This window comes from Saprolegnia parasitica (genome assembly GCF_000151545.1).
Source record: "Saprolegnia parasitica CBS 223.65 unplaced genomic scaffold supercont2.170, whole genome shotgun sequence".
In the NCBI taxonomy this organism is placed as follows: Eukaryota; Oomycota; class Saprolegniomycetes; order Saprolegniales; family Saprolegniaceae; genus Saprolegnia; species Saprolegnia parasitica.
This window is the reverse complement of record NW_012156564.1, coordinates 14,372-30,495: the sequence shown is the minus strand read 5'-3', so window position 1 is coordinate 30,495 and position 16,124 is coordinate 14,372. Positions and strand designations below refer to the sequence as shown.

Genomic DNA, 16,124 nt, shown 5'->3' with positions numbered 1-16,124 from the left:
CGGTGGCCATGACAGCAGTTGCCGCTAGAGTGGCCCGCATGGGCAACATGGGTCCCGCTGCTGGACTCAGCGTGCACGCCACATCTTGCGCGCAGCGTGTCGTGGCCCGAACGTCTCTGCGTCCAACTCTGATGCAGCGCAGGAGGTGAACGAACACCTCTGGCCGCGCTCTGCACCCCGCGGCCGCCAAGCTCCCCCCTGTCGGCCCCGTTGGATCTCATTTCGCCGACACGGTCGAGAGCTCCAGCCCACTCCATTTCGTGTCGGAAGGCTGGTCGGAAGGCACGCGCCCGCCGAGTTCGATCTGTCTTCATTTGTCCAGACGGTGTACCTGCAGATGGCCCCCCCGCGCAGCCAATGAGGAGCGACGACGCGTGGATGTGGCCCGTCACGGGTCGCCCTCTGCGATGTGGCATCCATTGCAAACTTCAGAAAACGTACGTACTGGCCTCCACCATGTTGTCAACTGGTTTCATTTTTCATTTTGACTGCTGAACCTCACCATGTCGCTCTCGCCTCCATCGTCGCCCGAAGACCGCCGCTTTGTCTGCCCCATCGACGGCTGCAACAAGCGCTTCAAGCGCAAGTTTACGCTCCAGGAGCACGAGAAGACGCACACGGGCGTGCGCCCGTACGTCTGCGTCATTGACGGCTGCGGCCGCCACTTTAGCACGTCTGGCAACCTCACACGCCACGCGCTGACGCACAACACCGAGAAGCCGTTTGGCTGCGGCTGGGAAGAGTGCGCCAAGCGCTTCTGCACGCGCGAGAAGCTCGTGCGCCATCTCAAGACGCACGTCGGCTTGCGGCCGTTCGAGTGCAGCATCTGCAACAAGGCGTTTACGACGTCCGGCAACCTCGCCCGCCATGCAAAGTCGCACCCGGAATTGGGCTATGGCGACAGCCAGCACGAGGCGCTCTTGTGGGAGCTCCCCGCGCTCCTCGTGCCGACCAAGAAGCGCCGCGTCGCCGAGGAACTGGCGTTGCCCCTCGCGGCAAAGCCTCCGCTGCCGCACTCGACGGCCGAGATCGCCATGGCCCTCTCCGACGAGCCCGAGCTCTTCGAGTGGCCAACGTTCTTCCAGCCCTATGATGCGGTGCCGGCACCCGCAATGGTGTGGCCGCAATACGCCGCCCACGCACGCAGCGTTTACACCGAGCCGCTCCCCACAGTCTACTGCGCGCACGATTATCTCTATGGCATTTAGCATGATGGGCCTTAGTTTCAAGATAGAGTTAGCAGCATTACTTTCGATGCGATTAATTATTAACATGTAGCAATATTGTCGTGCCACTGTTCCGTAGTCAAAACGTAAAATAGCAATCGGTACCTGGTTGGGGCAAACAAGAGTGGCCAGACTCGGGCGTCCTGGATCTCTTTGTATCGAGAGCTTACGGGCGTGAAGTATTCAATGCTCGTCCGAGCCACGATCTCTCGTCTTCTAATCATCAATTCCTTGGACGGCCTTTCGCTGGCTCGTCGTTCTCAATAAGAAATCATCTTCCACTTCTTGGAATCGTCCCAAGCGAGCCCATCATCATGGACCCGGTGCGATGTCTCTGACGTGCCCAGCGACCTTGTGTCGTACCGGGTAGCGGTACCCATGTTGTCCAAGGCTCGCAATGGCAACTGCCTACAAGCGCAGAAGGCACGAGTAGCCTTGTCGCAGACCTCCGCCGTTGACTTCAACCCAGCAAAACCTCTCGATGTTTGTACATGTATGCAGTGCAATGGCGCCTCCGCGTAGAGGTTGCCGCGCCGTGGACGATCCCATGGACCGAGTAGCTGCCTTGTCGCAAACGTCTGGCCGTTGTCTTCAACGTATGGAAACCTCTTGATGTTTGTATGCTGACGCTGGCTCGAAAGGCAACTGCCGTGTCCAACATCCCTGTCGTGGCACCGCACATCCTTTTGACCGCAAAGGATGTGCTCCGACGGAGGCGCCGTCGGAGGCCACGTCCCTACGCGGCGAGTCTTTTCCAATTTTTTCATTTTCAATTTTCTGCACCATGGAGCCCGACCGACCCTTCCAGTGCCCCGTTGACGGCTGCAACAAGCGCTTCAAGCGCAAGTTTACCTTGAGTGAACACCAAAAGACGCATCTGGGACTGCGGCCATTTGTCTGCGTCGAGCCCAACTGCGGCAAGCGCTTTAGCACATCTGGTAATCTTGTGCGCCACTCGCACACGCACCGCCTCGACAAGCCGTTCGTCTGCGCCTGGAACGCGTGTGCCAAGCGGTTTTGCTCGCGCGAGAAGCTCGTGCGGCACCTCACGACGCACGTCGGCTTGCGGTCATATGCCTGCCATGTCTGCGGTCAGTCCTTCTCGACGTCGGGCAACCTGGCGCGACATATCAAGACACAAGCCCATGCGAGCTCGCAAGTCGATGCGATCGCGAGCTCTACGTGGATGGATCTGAGCCAGCTTTTTCTCCGGGACGAGCCTCCGATGGCAAAGACCAAGAAGCGCAGTCGCGTGGCCGACGAGATCGCAATGCCGCGCTTGCCGTTGGACCTCGAGCCGATTCCAGTGCTGCAGTTTCGCTCCGTCGAGCCGTGGAGCGACGCATGGAGCCGTGACGGACTCTGTTGTGCAATGACTGCAGGAGATGCATAGTTGTCGTTAATAGTATCCCCTCTTGGAATGGTGTGTGGCGTCATTGAATGAATCAGCGACCATGTGCAGTTGGTGCTGTACACAGAAGACTCGCCAACGTATGCGTCATGGTAGGCCGTATTAGTACCCTCTTCGTGCAGATGACTTTGTATCGAATCTACTCCAGATTCGACCTACGTCGAGGACATGAGCATGCTTCTTCCCTTTGTCATTTGTTGCAGAAGACGTTGCTACACGCTTGCCCGCTTGCATCCGTCCTCCACATAAAATACATCGCCCCAAGCACCCTCGTCGAGCGCTCTACGACGCCGCGGGCTTACATTTCGTGGTGCTTGGTCGTTGCTCTACCCGACGTCCAGACAGTACTAGTGACGTCACCGCAACGGAATGCATAGTAGTGTGTCCAGTGCCATGTTCTTGAGTATCCAACGCGTTGTAAAAGCATGGGTATCCGCCGTCGGATAGGAACTTGGATCTCTCCTGGATCCGATGCTCGATCCAACGAGTTCTGGGGCAGCGTTCGCAAAGACAAGCGAGGAGATGGCCGGGGAAGCGAGTTGTTGGGCTAAGCTGTACCCAGTACGTAGCTGTGAATCGAGAGCAATGGACTGCGTCAACGGCTCTCTAAATACTCGCGGCATCGGGGGACTACCTCGTAGGTTGTGGGTCGAATAGAGCATAGGCATTGGCTATAATTCATTCTTGGAGCACAGGCATTGGCTGATTTTTATTTATGAGGCACGTGCTGCCGCATAGGCATTGGTCTAAAATGGAATAATTCCATAACACTCGAAGTTCGTAGTCAGCAAATTCGACATCAATCTCGCATTGCGCCTCGCATTGGACGCGCCCCGTGATCGAGCCCGGACGGCCCGCTCGATCCTTGGAGCCGAAAGCCTCGTTGCCATCGACGGTACGCGCGTCTGCGCGTCGTACCGACGCCCCAGAGAGCACACGCTATGGTGCGAGTACAAGAAGAAGGCACCCTCGCTCACCGCCCCACGCATAATCCGAGTCGTGCAAGCCCCAAGAGAGGCTCCAGTCGGTTGCGTCGAGCTGCCGGTCGTCGAATAACCCGGCAACGTTGCACGACCGACGGATGAACTTGCAGTGACGCTGGCGCGCTGCTGCCACTGTGGCAACCGTCTTGCAGGACCACTGGCCAATGCCTATCGAGTATCAAAAATAGAGCATAGGCATTGGCTGGCGGTCCAAATGGAGCATAGGCATTGGCTGACAAGCATCCGGATTGTATCTGGAATTTTAGCGCACGGCCATTGGTAGAAATTCGGCCGAAAATAGATCCCTTTATGGGGCAAAAATACATACAAAAATCAAGTTTATTTTATATGGCATCTATTTTTATCGTTCAACGGCGCAAGAAGGTCAACTTTCGAAGGACATGGCGATGGACGACGGGATGATGGCATGATGGGGCGATAGGACGTCTTTCGAAAGTCGATCTTCTCTTCTTCTCTTCTTCGCTTTTATTAGGCACGTTTGTTAGGTCCCCACAATTTATGCGGTAGTCGTCCGGCATCGGGCCCTAAACCTAACCCTATACGATCGCGGTTGCTACAACGTGTGCCACGACCAAACTCTAGAGGGCTTGGAAATACACTGGCTGGCGAGCGTCCAAGCGCTACACCATGCGCGTCCCCTTCCGCAGAGGCGCGACCACCACTGCTGGACGCACGGTGCGATCGGCAACCGCGGTGCCACGCAGCAGTAGCTACTTTCGAAAGTAACACAAACTTGGGATGAGTAGCCAATTTATATATCTCTTCACGGATCCATGTGACGGCGTCGTCGTAGAGGGCTCTCATAGGAACGCCATACAAGGTCCATGCAGTTTACATCGCCTTGATCTAGCACCAAATGTGGCGCATGTCGACTTGGTTGAGCGACGAAAACGTCATTCCGACAGCATTTCGCACCACCGTCCAGTGATTGCCATGGCAACTCAAGGAATTGGGTTCACAAGATTCCAATTTCGGGAGTAGACAGTGGGACTCGTAACGTTGAGGAATCTTTCACCATAACCAGTCGCCCTCGGCACCCCATATTCATCGTACATTGGCCTCCCTCTTGCTGGCTCCAAGGCCAACAAGTACCACGTCAACCAAGGGCAGCAACCGCACATCCTGTTCGGTGCCCGTCAACAAGGCACGCGTGATTCGAGGCCACAACTTTCATTTTCATTTTCACTTTTGCTACACCATGGAGCCTGACCGACGCTTTGCCTGCCCCGTTGACGGCTGCAGCAAGCGCTTCAAGCGCAAGTTCACCTTGCACGAGCACCAAAAGACCCACACGGGACTGCGGCCGTTTGTCTGCGTCGAACCCAACTGCGGCAAGCGCTTCAGCACATCTGGAAACCTCGTGCGGCACTCGCACACGCACCGCGTTGCGAAGCCGTTTGTCTGCGCCTGGAACACGTGCGCCAAGCGGTTTTGCTCCCGCGATAAGCTCGTGCGGCACCTCACGACGCATGTCGGGCTGCAGCCGTATGTGTGTCATATCTGCGGCCGGTCCTTCTCGACGTCGGGCAACTTGTCGCGGCACATGACCATGCAGGCGCATGCGAGCACTGGAGTCGATGCGCGATCGAGTATGTGGATGGATCTGAGCCAGCTCCTCCACGACGATGAGCAACCGCTTGCGAGTGAGAAGAAGCAGCGGTGCCGCATTGCCCAAGAGATTGCGATGCCTCGCGAATCTGTGGACCTCGAGCCGATTCAAGCACCGCAGTTCCGCCCGGATGAGCCGTGGAGTGACCTATGGCGCTTGGAAGAACTGCTGTGTGACGATGGCGGGATGGACTAGAGTCGCTGCCCCAGATATATGTCTATGTAATAAAATGCCTCGACTTGATCGTTGTCAGCACTGAGGCCAAGAACGAGGGCCAAACGAACCACCGTCCATTCACCGGTCGCGCGCTGTGACATTGTTGCTCTTACCGAGTGCCACAACTACCATCTGCAAGGCCAGTACAGGATCTTGCACCACGATGGCCGCTTTGACTGTCAACAGCCATCGGTGAAGGTTCGTCTTGCAGGAGTCGATTCGTTTCGCAACTTGCGAAAACGGGATCAGAGCAGTCGCTCGGCAAGTGACGTCAACGACGGACCTTACGCCCCCGCCCCAGTGCCAACTTTCTCGAGGCATGTGCGACGTCGTAACGTGTTGAATTTGACGTCCACGCGGCACATGCCTACACTATAGTATCAATCAATCAACAGGGTCACAGTGCGACACCAGTACACCGACGTCGTGGGTGCGCCTCACCTAGGCGACGGTCAGGAACAAAAATTCGCAGCGCTTGACCCAGGTGATCACGCCGTGAGCACGACACGCTGGGAGGTACCCGCCGTCGGACAAACATGTCATTTACATTCTGCATCAAGCGTATTAACACTGCATGGTCACGGTCGCCCTGAGTGCGGACTGGTGCGTTCATAAACAGCTAATAGGGGTGTCGCGGCTGGCGACAGCCCGATGACCATCAACCATCAACGTCCTTCCTCCTTGTTCCAGCAGGTTCGACCGCTGTATCCCTCGTGAGCGACAGGGCAGCAACTGCGCCTCCGATGCGAAATAGCCACACTCCCGTGTCAACCATCAAGCGATGCTCCGCCTGCACGCTCCTCTATTCGATGGCGTCGGTTCCGAGGCCGTCGACAGCCAAAAATTTCACGCCAGAGACACACACGACACAGCGCAGAGAACTCGGGGTTTGTATACTCGACGGCCGCACCAAGCCGCGCCACGGCAGGACCCTTTTCTTAATACTGAGTCCGATGGGCGGGTGCCAGATGGCTGTGTGCCAATCAAATGGCGCCAATATGAGCCACCTGGTTTGCTTTTTATCCAATCCTGTGACCTCAAATTGAGTTTTGTCCAGTCAAAAGCTCGTATTCGTCCAAACGCACGAAATTGCATTCTTTTTAGCCAATCCAATGGCTACATTGCCTGGATCCAGTGATTGCGACGAAGTGGAAATGCACGGTTACCAACCCATTCATTCAAAGTGCAAAGTCATTGTTGGTTTTACCAGGTATCCCAAACCTCCTGCCCCGCCCATATATGGAGCCAGGCTAAGACGACCAAGATCATGCTCGCGCTCACCCACGACAGCTCTCTTATTCCTACCATGACCCTCCTTGACGACGACCGCCGCTTCGAATGCTCGATGCCCGACTGCACCAAGCGCTTCAAACGCAAGTTTACGCTCCAGGAGCACGAAAAAACGCACGCTGGCGTCCGTCCGTTCCAGTGTCTCCGCGACGACTGCCGGCGCATCTTTAGTACCTCTGGCAACTTGGCGCGCCATGCGCTCACGCACTCGGGCGAGACGCCGTTCGCGTGCGGCTGGAACGCGTGTGCCAAGGCCTTTTGCACGCGCGAAAAGCTCGTGCGCCACCTCAAGACGCACGCAGGCCTGCGCCCGTACGTCTGCAAGGTCTGCACGAAAGGCTTTACGACCTCCGGCAACCTCGCCCGCCACACCAAGTCGCACCCGCCCGACGTCGTCGCCGACGCTCTGCAGCGCGACGCCATGGACGCGATCCTGCTCGCGCTCGAGACGCCGCCCGTCGACCCGACGAACAAGTCGAAGCGCAAGACGACCTACGAGCTTGCGCCGCCGATGCTGCAGCCCATGGCCGCACCAGCCGGCGGCTACGCGCTCTCGCAGCCCGTGACGTGGACCATGTATGGCCAGCCCGACTTGTCGCTCGAGGTGCTCGACCTCGATACAGACCTCTCGCGGCTCTGCTTTCCGCCACTGCCGGCTGTCCCTTTCCACGCTGGCCACGACTTCCACGGCCCGTCGTGCTTTTGCGTCTAAGCTGAGAAATAGAATTCATGTTTACCAATGCGCGTCCGATCCGCTTGCGTACATTTGGTGTTTGTATACCCGCATCGCGCGCCTTTTTCCCGTAAATTAGTATTGCATCACGACTGTCTCAAAGATACGCTGCACTCCAAAGGCGTCGACCCTATCCGGACTTTCTCGATAACATCACCGCGCGCATCAGCAGCTCGATTGGCATGTGGGATGTCAAGACGACGATCGATATACGCGCTCCTTCGACGCCCGGCGACCATCTCGGATGACGCGGATGGAGATCACACCGTCTACACCACCGGCACGAGATCGCGGACCAAGCAGTAGCGACGACCAATGCAACGGCTATAGCTACACTTGTAGTGGTGTAACTCGATTCCCCGATGTGCGAAGGCAGCGGCGAGGTCTTACTGACGGGCAAGAGACTACCAAGTGTCTCCCTCAGGTCGTACTTGTCAACGCAGACGACCTGTACGACATCAATGTACGCGCTTATTTATACGTCGTTACTAAATTCAATCGGGCTAAAATTACCACACGCAATCAGAGCGTAGACAGGCAGCAATGGCAGCAGTCGCGCCGTTCACGGGCCCGCAGCTCACACTGCCCATTGACGTTCGCTGGAATTTACCGTCCGTTGTCTGCAGCGCCCTCATGAGTCTCTACATCATCGTCGCTGTCCGTGTTTTCTCTTTCAATCGTATCTCTCACGGTTTGCTGGCGTAGCCGCTCGACGCTTATCTATACGAGGCCTTTCCGTGGACCATCTCGGTGCCTACTGTCACCAGCCAGACGTCGCACCTCTCGTGGGCAGAAGCGAGTCCTCTCTGGCTCGCCGCCGCCACCGCGCGGTAGGCCACTGCCTATGACAACAGCACTATCCAACGATCGAAATGGCTTGTAGCTACAACGACACCGCCTTCGCATGCGGCGCTAGCTACACCTACGACCGCGAGACCAACACGGACGTCTACCGAAGCCCACTAAATATGTCGACCGAGTGCGCGCTGTACGAGCTCCACACGGGCGGGCTCCTCTCGGCCCGGCTCCAGTCGCTCGTGTGCGCCGTTGTTCAGAACACGTCGTCGTCTCCTGTCACGGGCGGGTGCCAAGAGAATAGGTTGTTTTCGCAGCGGGCGTCCGTGCTCTGCATCTGGTTCGCCTCCAGCGACAACGGCGACGACTTGACTGTCTATGAGCTGTTTCACGTGGCGCGCACCCCCCAGTTTCTCTACGGCATCTTGGGCTTCCGCGTCGCGCTCGCCCTGTACACCGCGCTTTTGCTTCGACGCACGTACGTGCTGCCAGTCCTACGGCTGCACCGCCAGTGTTATCAGCTCGCGGCCAGCCGCTGCGACGTGATCGTGGGCGATCCGACGTCGCTGGTCATCCTGGACCCGCTGCTCTTGATAGCAAGGACGCTTGACCTCTGGCTCAGCGTGCCCGTCGTCGGGTCATCAACAATTGCAGTGTCCCAGCTTGAAGCTTTGGACCACGCGATGCTCGGTTGCATGTACCTCTCCCGCACGGTGCGAGGCTCTCCCTCTCCCTCTCTTATTATCGCACGACTCGTTTAGGTCTGGTTTGCGTACGGATCCCTCGCACTCGTCTCGAGAGCGCTCAAGCGCTACCACTGGGAAACGCGGTACCGGCCCGCCAACCCGACCCTTCTCGCGGTCCTCGCCACGCTTCTTGCGGGCCCACTGACGTATCTCCAAGCCCAAAGCAACCTCCTCGTGCGGCTCTACGAGATGATTTTCGCCGGCCAGGAGCCCAGTACCATCCAAATCTTTTGGGGATTCCTCCTCTTCCATCTCCTCATTGCGGCACTTCCACTCGTGTACCTTGCGCGCGTTCCGTCCAGTGACGATGGCGGCGCCTCAGGTGCGTGGCATATATTGACCTGCTGCAACAACGTACTAGTTGGTTGTCTAGCGCTTCTCGCCAAGGCCGTCACGACGCGGTATACGACCGTCGGCGCCACCGACTGGAAGCAGCGCCTTCTGCTGCCGGTGTTTCTGCGGTCGGCCGGCTGCGTCCGCCAGCACGGCTGCTCGATCTACAATTTCTTCTATGTCAACGCGGCCTTTCGCGCGTGCCCGGGCCTGAGCCAGCGCGGGTCCGACTGCTACATCGTGCTCTACAGCAGCGGCGCCACCGAAGTGTGTCGCCTTGCGCTGCGGCGCCGCGTCGATTTCACGGCGCAGCCCGTGACGATCGAGCGACGAGACGACGCGTTCTTTGGCAGCGTCGGCATCGTCATCAACAAGGGCGCCACCAGCCCGACCTTTGTCGTGGTCGAGCCCACGCATGCGCCGTGCGAGTGGATCCAATAACGGAAATGGACACAAGGCTCGACATGTTGATTCCGCGCCTCCAAGATGTCGTCTCTCGCAACGAGGCTACGAGACACGTTCTCAAAGCACCTTGCGTGCACGCGCCGTCATGGAGCGATGCGTTGATACATTGAAAGATATGAACACCACAACCATATCCCTCCACTTAACGAGCAGCAGAATGGAGGTGGATTCGCATCCAGCGGCACCCTTTTGTCTTTTGTACTACCCACCATCAAGGTCGAGGCCCACCCGAAGTCCATGGCACACACTTGCTTGCTGCGCGACACGTTCTCCAACGACAAAAGCAACCACAGTTGACAATTACGGCGCGAGGGATTGTTTGTACCACGCATCGACTGTCGTTTGGCCCGCAACGATGTCGTTCACAACGCGGGTGATGGTGCCAGGAAGCCCTCGTAGCACGTGTTGGGCTATCGGGTGCGTGGCCAGAATGCGCCAGAGGTCGACCTCGGCATGGACCTCCACGTCAAAGCCCGGCGTGTCGAGCAGGTGGTACACCGAGAGCGGGTATCGTGCGCGCGCCATGAGCTTGGCAAAAAGCTGTGCGCTGGCTTCGTACGGCAGCGGCTGCAGCGCGTACGTTTGCGCGCTAAACCCGAGCAGCAGCGGCGCCTTGGCGATCGAGGTGGTCACGAGCAGCTTCCAGTCGTTTTGGCTGCTGAGAATGCTGTCGAGGAAGCTCTCAAAGTCGCTTTGGCGGCGCAAAAGCACGTCGCAGCCGTCAAGGAGCACGAGGCACTGCTTCTTGCTCGCGCCGGCAAACGCTTTGAGCCGCACCGAGACCTCGGCCTGGACGCTACACCCAGATAGGGTTAGGGTATATCGCTCAAGGCGACTGTCGTACGCGTCGTAGTAGCCGTCTTGCCCCAAGACTGCCGTGTCCAGCGTGTCAGCAAAGGCTTGTACGTGGATGACATGGACGCCGCCGTCAAAGTACCCGCGCAGCGCGAGGTCGTCACCAACGGCGCGCGCTAAATGCGACTTCCCGACCCCTTCCGGTCCCGTCAGGAGCACAAGACGCGTAAAGAACGGGTGGTGTGGCGGCCGCGCGAGGTAGGTCGAGACCTACAAGACTGTGACGTCCTGACGCGGACGAGAAGCGTACGACGACGGCCTCCTTGTGCCGAAATTCCAGAGTCTAGAGCACACAGAAGGGATAGTACATGGCCTTGTTGGAGGTGGGCCACAACCTCGGCCGCGTGCAAGTGCAGAAAGGGACTCGGAAACCGCTTCAGGAACGGGTCCCGCATCATCGCAACGGTCCCTCGCAGCGACGGGAAGAGGACGTCGTGGTGGTCGCCGTGGTGTGGCAAGAGTTGAATCTTGTCACTTTCCTATGCGACAATATTGGCACTGTCCAACGTACTATGATGGTGGTACCGCCTCGGCGCCGTTGAGGTCGTGACTGCGCACGGACGCGACCGCGCGGTCGAACGCGGCTTGCACCGACTGCCCGCCCCCGAGCTCCTGGTAGAGCCGCCTACGCCCGTCCTTCAAGTGACGGAGCGAAACCTTTTTATCGTACTGGGCAAAGATAGGCGCCACCCAGTCCTGGAGCTTGGACGATGCGTCCACGGCGATCACGTGTGGAATGCCATATCTTAAAAACGGGCCCGCTAAACGCCAAGAATTGGTGCCCGACGCATCCATACCGAGAGAGACGCACCCATGGACGCCGAGTGGCACACGAGCAGGAGCGCGAGCTGGACGCCGGACACAGCGTGGGGCGGCGCCAGCTGGAGACATTGGTCGAGCGCCTCGGCGTTGACCGCGGTGCCCATCAGTGGCTGACTGGCCTCGCCTTCAAAGAAGAGCTGGCCGGGCAGACCGTGGCCCGCCAAGTGGAGAACGCAGCAGCCGTCGACGAGCGCCTTGTGCAAGTTGAAAAGGGTCGCAAAGCCCGTCTTGAGGCCCACCATTGGGTGCTACAGAGACGTCTCGCCCATGCGTCAAAGAGCAAGTCAACCTCGGAGAGGGCTAGGCCCGACGCGATACCGTGGTACTCGGATTGGAAGCTCAGTCGCTGCATGGAGCATGCATCAGTGTCGTCATCCAACGAGGCAGAAACTACCTCGCCAAATAGGAGCGCGTTCACCGTGCGCGTAATGAGCGGGTTCATAAAGAGCACATGCTACGCGAATGCCTGATTCAAAAGAGCAAAGCGCTCGGTCGCATACGGTCAAGTAAGACGCGATCATGGTCTCGTGCAAGATCTGGCGCTGGGCCATCGAGTCGACTTCGTACCGGGTCGCCTGGACCGTATAGAAGAGCCAGCCAAAGAGGCAGAGCTCAGCGCCGTCATGGAGCTCGTACAGGACGCCCACGCTCACTAGGCAGCGCCATGGTGCCAATTCGCAGCTGCAACACGACGTACTGTGACGCTTGTTGAGCGTCGTCGTCGAGGTCTGGCTCAAGTTGGTCGCATAGAGCTTGCCGCGACGGAAGACGACCTCGCAGTGGTCCTTGCTCATGCTCATGACCAGGTCGCGCGCCTTGAGTATGCGCTTGTAGTGCTCGCGTTTAAAGACGTGCGTTGGCGTCTCGGGCCTACGCGGCCATGAGGCCATGCGCCAGACGAGGTAGCTCGCACCCGAGGCCGATGCGCATGTAGGCGTCGAGCCCCGCCAGCTCGTGGCGCTTGAGGCACGACGTCGTCTTGGCGTCCATGGCCAGCGTAAAGGGCGGGAGGAGCATGTCCATGTCGCCCAGCGCCTGCGAGAGCTCGTCCGCGCGGCCGCTGCTGAACATCCCGTTGCGATCTTCCGGCTTGCTGTTCACGCTACAAAACGCGAGTGGCATATGACATCCGGATACGATAAACGTATCCGGAAATGAGGCGGACATCAACTTGGCCCATGGTGTTAGAGGCTTCAACTTGGCATCCTATGGCATCCTTTTGCGTCTTGCGTGAGCATTGCCACTTGCATTGAAGACATGACGAGCTCTCTCGACGACAGGCTCGCATGCTCATGTATAGTAGGAATGGTAGCCACGTGAAAGCTTGTCATTGCTGCCAGGCGCGTGGCTACTCCAAGCCTCCTACCACTACCTTGCTGGAATCCGGGCTACGCTCGGAAGGAAGTGTCGTTGTCTCTTCTGCAAAGCTCAGCCGCATCCAAGTAGTGGGCATATATTCGAGCTCATTTGGTGGAGCGTACGAAAATTATACAATATTATATCAAATAAAAATGACAAGCGTTCAGGGATTGGGGTGTGTGTGTTTGTGTGGTATGCATGAGTCATGTGGGCTCGATGTGGCCGTTTATGACTGTTTGGGCAGTGTCGGAGTGCTTTCTGCTTTAAATTTGCTAAAATGATGAAATTCAAGCGTGGGCTACTGGTTCCGTCGTCCACTGAGGCGCCAGTGGTCAGCGGATTGGGGTTGCAAGGTGCAGCGTGACACGCCATGCGATTCGTTGAAGTCGACTTGCAGCATGACGAGGCGTCATTACCTCTCTTTTCAAGTCGCCGCGTCATGGGCTTGTGTGCACTGCTGCAGTCGCACTGGAGCGTCGAGCGCCTGCCAAAGTCACCGCGGCAGATTGACGCCGAGGCGTTCCTCTTGTGCGTTCCATCGCCGTTTGCCTGCGACGCCTACCACGTCTCGCACTGCGTGCGTTTTAGCCGGTGGCACCTCTTCGTCGCGGCCTTTGTCACGCAGTTTTGCGTTGGCTCGCTCTACGCGTGGTCGGTCTACAATGCGTACATTGACAACTACATCTTTGGCGACCCGGCAGCCGGCCACGCGGTCGTCGCCTTCTACCTTGCGTGCGGCTCTCTCGGTCTCTCGGCGGCGATTCTTGGTCCGTGGCTCGAACGCACGGGCCCCCGGTTCGCGATCGCGGTTGGTGCGACGCTCTTCTTGATCGGACACATTGGTGCTGGCCTCGGCATCTACTACAAGAGCATGGCGCTCGTCTACGTGGCCTACGGCGGCATCGTGGGGGCAGGCATTGGCATTTGCTACATCTCGCCGGTTGCCACACTCCAGGTGCGCGCCATGCGAAACGTCAATTGTATCAACATATCAAGTTGGATGTGGATAGAAATGGTTTCCCGATTTGCGTGGCACGGCCGGCGGCTTTGCCGTCTGTGGCTTTGGCGCCGGGCCCGTGCTCTGGGCGCTCCTCTTCCCGTACCCGATCAAGGTTTGGAGGTACTGTACCATTTATTTGCAAGCCATGTACCAAGGACGATCATGATGATGGGGTGTAGGACACCCGTGTACCTCTCGTTCATGATGTTTGGGGCGGGCATAAGCCTCATCCTGTATGCCTGTGCGATCGTGATGCGGACGCCACCGCCGGGCTTCTCCGTGCGTGGGAAGGACATGCATGGCATTCACCGAGCCCGCGGCCGAAGGATGGCCGACGCACACGAGAACGTCCGGCTGCCGCGGCGCGCGCCCAACGGCAACGTCATTTTGTTTGTGCCGGAAGACTTGGAGGAGGTGCCGGTGGTCGAAGTGACGACGATCGCGCATCCGCACGAGTACTACCGCGAGTCGGAGATGGACGACTCGGAGCTCTTTTACTTTCAACGTATCAAGCAGCTGCCGCTCGTCGCGTGTGTCACGTCGCCCGAGTTTGCCTTGTTGTGGGTCATGTTTTTCTTGAAATTTCGTTTGGTCTCGTGCTCATTTCGCGCCTCAAGGACATGGACTTGTACCTCTTTAGCGCCAACGTCACGGCCTTCACACCCGACGACGTCAACCGCGCCGAGCGCATGGTCAGCTACAACGGCCTCTTCAACTTTGCCGGTCGGCTTGTCGTGCCCACGGCCTCAGATCTGCTCATTCGCGGCTGCTACGTGCACCCTGCGGACGGCCGCAAGCTCATCTTCCTCTTCATTCTGGTGGTACAAGGCTGCATCGCGCTCGTGCTGCAGTCGGCGCTGGAGCAAAAGAACCATGGACTCTTCCAGACACTTGTGTGGCTCCTTACCTTTGTCTACGGCGGCGGCTTTGGCACGATCCCGTGCTTTCTCTGTGATATGTTTGGCGCCTTCAACATCGGTGCGCTTCACGGCATCATCCTCACGTGCTGGTCCATTGCGGGCGTCGGTGGCGGCCTCGGGTTCACCTCCATCTTTGACGCCGCCATCAAGACGCAGTCGACTGTCGCTGCATACGGGGCCGCAATGCCGCTCTTCAGCATCGGCGCGGCCGTGGGCATTGTCGCGCTTCTATTGGTCCGCACAAGCCCCGTCGACCGGTTCGCGCCCGGGTATCAATTTAGTATCGGTCGCTTGACGCTCTGCCACTTTGGTCGACGCAACGCAAAGACAAGCCAGCAGCCGCGCGCCCCGACGTCGGGCCGCGTGACCGGCAACGACTACCACGACCTACCGTCGCGCTCCTAACGCGATACAGGCGAAAATATATATGTATGAACGTGTTTCGCGTCATCCGTGTTGTTCCAAGGACTTTGCGTAGTACGTAGAGAGTAGCCATCTCCTTCTTCATTCGCTCGCAGGACCGGGGCGCGGGGGCTCGTCTTGCTCTTCTGTAGTCGCCCGGGCGCTTGCAGCCACGACGACAAGCCCTATACAGGTCTTCCCGATGTCGCGATCGGCGGCAAATCGACGCAGTTTGTTGGATCCTCAACAGACGCCAGCGATGGGAGGTCAGGAATATCGACAGCGTGAGCTTGGTGCGGCCTAAGAAACGGGGCGCCTCGGATGGGGCGAAGCAACGGGCAGCGGCAACGTTGGCAGGGACGTCTTTCTTCGGGCGCCACACGCGATGCCAGCGCTGGCGGGCAACGATCTCGATCGCTCAGCGGGATGCTGTCGCAGAGTCGAAGATGTGTGTAAAAAAACAACGAAATTCTGATCGGAAACGTGCATGTCATGTCCGTCGTGTGGCGTGATGGGTAAGGAATAGTACCTGCGTAAACGACCTTTCCATGGACCTGCATAGTCAGTCAGCTGGCACTGCATTCGCTTTTCAAACGGTAGAAGATGCTGTGTCATGATGATCCGTCTACTGCAAAACGGTCGCCAGTTCGGCCGTTTCGTTGGTGACGTGGCAGCGCGAGCGAGAGGCTACCTGGTACGTGTGCCCACGTGCGCTACATTGAAACCCGCTCTGCGGATGTAGTCAAAAGGTATGCGCGCGGAAACGCATGTACCTGGAGCGCTGAGCTGGCATAGTCGACCTTGAAGCTGCATGTTTGTAGCGGTAGCAAGACCTTCATAAAGGCGTGCAGAGGTCGACGTTGGCCACCGCTGGATTTTAAAGGGTCTGGCGTCTGATTTGCGATCTTCGCACCCCTTCGTCTCGCACTACTACCTTG

General features: G+C 58.1%; 7 protein-coding genes across 7 annotated transcripts; 6 read left to right on the top strand and 1 right to left on the bottom strand.

Moving 5' to 3' along the window:
* Positions 1 to 503: 503 nt before the first annotated feature.
* Positions 504 to 1,208, top strand: SPRG_14705 (hypothetical protein; the record flags this gene model as incomplete). The annotated part of the gene is made up of 1 exon (XM_012354597.1): positions 504 to 1,208. One exon carries the CDS (start codon positions 504 to 506, stop codon positions 1,206 to 1,208), a length of 705 nt encoding a protein of 234 aa, XP_012209987.1.
* Positions 1,209 to 2,010: 802 nt separating this feature from the next.
* Positions 2,011 to 2,619, top strand: SPRG_14704 (hypothetical protein; the record flags this gene model as incomplete). The annotated part of the gene is made up of 1 exon (XM_012354596.1): positions 2,011 to 2,619. One exon carries the CDS (start codon positions 2,011 to 2,013, stop codon positions 2,617 to 2,619), a length of 609 nt encoding a protein of 202 aa, XP_012209986.1.
* Positions 2,620 to 4,839: 2,220 nt separating this feature from the next.
* Positions 4,840 to 5,445, top strand: SPRG_14703 (hypothetical protein; the record flags this gene model as incomplete). Its single annotated transcript, XM_012354595.1, has 1 exon — positions 4,840 to 5,445. One exon carries the CDS (start codon positions 4,840 to 4,842, stop codon positions 5,443 to 5,445), a length of 606 nt encoding a protein of 201 aa, XP_012209985.1.
* A 1,220-nt stretch (positions 5,446 to 6,665) lies between these two features.
* On the top strand, positions 6,666 to 7,468 carry SPRG_14702 (hypothetical protein; the record flags this gene model as incomplete). The annotated part of the gene is made up of 1 exon (XM_012354594.1): positions 6,666 to 7,468. The coding sequence occupies exon 1, from the start codon at positions 6,734 to 6,736 to the stop codon at positions 7,466 to 7,468; it is 735 nt and encodes a 244-aa protein (XP_012209984.1). The 5' UTR covers positions 6,666 to 6,733.
* Positions 7,469 to 7,996: 528 nt separating this feature from the next.
* SPRG_14701 (hypothetical protein) lies at positions 7,997 to 9,976 on the top strand. The gene is made up of 5 exons (XM_012354593.1): positions 7,997 to 8,146; positions 8,195 to 8,319; positions 8,373 to 8,997; positions 9,046 to 9,352; positions 9,404 to 9,976. The coding sequence occupies exons 1-5, from the start codon at positions 8,033 to 8,035 to the stop codon at positions 9,802 to 9,804; spliced, it is 1,572 nt and encodes a 523-aa protein (XP_012209983.1). The 5' UTR covers positions 7,997 to 8,032; the 3' UTR covers positions 9,805 to 9,976.
* A 152-nt stretch (positions 9,977 to 10,128) lies between these two features.
* On the bottom strand, positions 10,129 to 12,576 carry SPRG_14700 (hypothetical protein; the record flags this gene model as incomplete). Its single annotated transcript, XM_012354592.1, has 12 exons — positions 10,129 to 10,624; positions 10,673 to 10,893; positions 10,934 to 10,966; positions 11,019 to 11,162; positions 11,209 to 11,308; positions 11,354 to 11,444; positions 11,495 to 11,753; positions 11,795 to 11,851; positions 11,900 to 11,959; positions 12,006 to 12,157; positions 12,203 to 12,375; positions 12,419 to 12,576. The coding sequence occupies 12 exons, from the start codon at positions 12,574 to 12,576 to the stop codon at positions 10,129 to 10,131; spliced, it is 1,944 nt and encodes a 647-aa protein (XP_012209982.1).
* Positions 12,577 to 13,234: 658 nt separating this feature from the next.
* SPRG_14699 (hypothetical protein) lies at positions 13,235 to 15,189 on the top strand (the record flags this gene model as incomplete). Its single annotated transcript, XM_012354591.1, has 5 exons — positions 13,235 to 13,819; positions 13,875 to 13,984; positions 14,044 to 14,257; positions 14,279 to 14,455; positions 14,482 to 15,189. 5 exons carry the CDS (start codon positions 13,235 to 13,237, stop codon positions 15,187 to 15,189), a joined length of 1,794 nt encoding a protein of 597 aa, XP_012209981.1.
* Between the last annotated feature and the right edge of the window lie 935 nt (positions 15,190 to 16,124).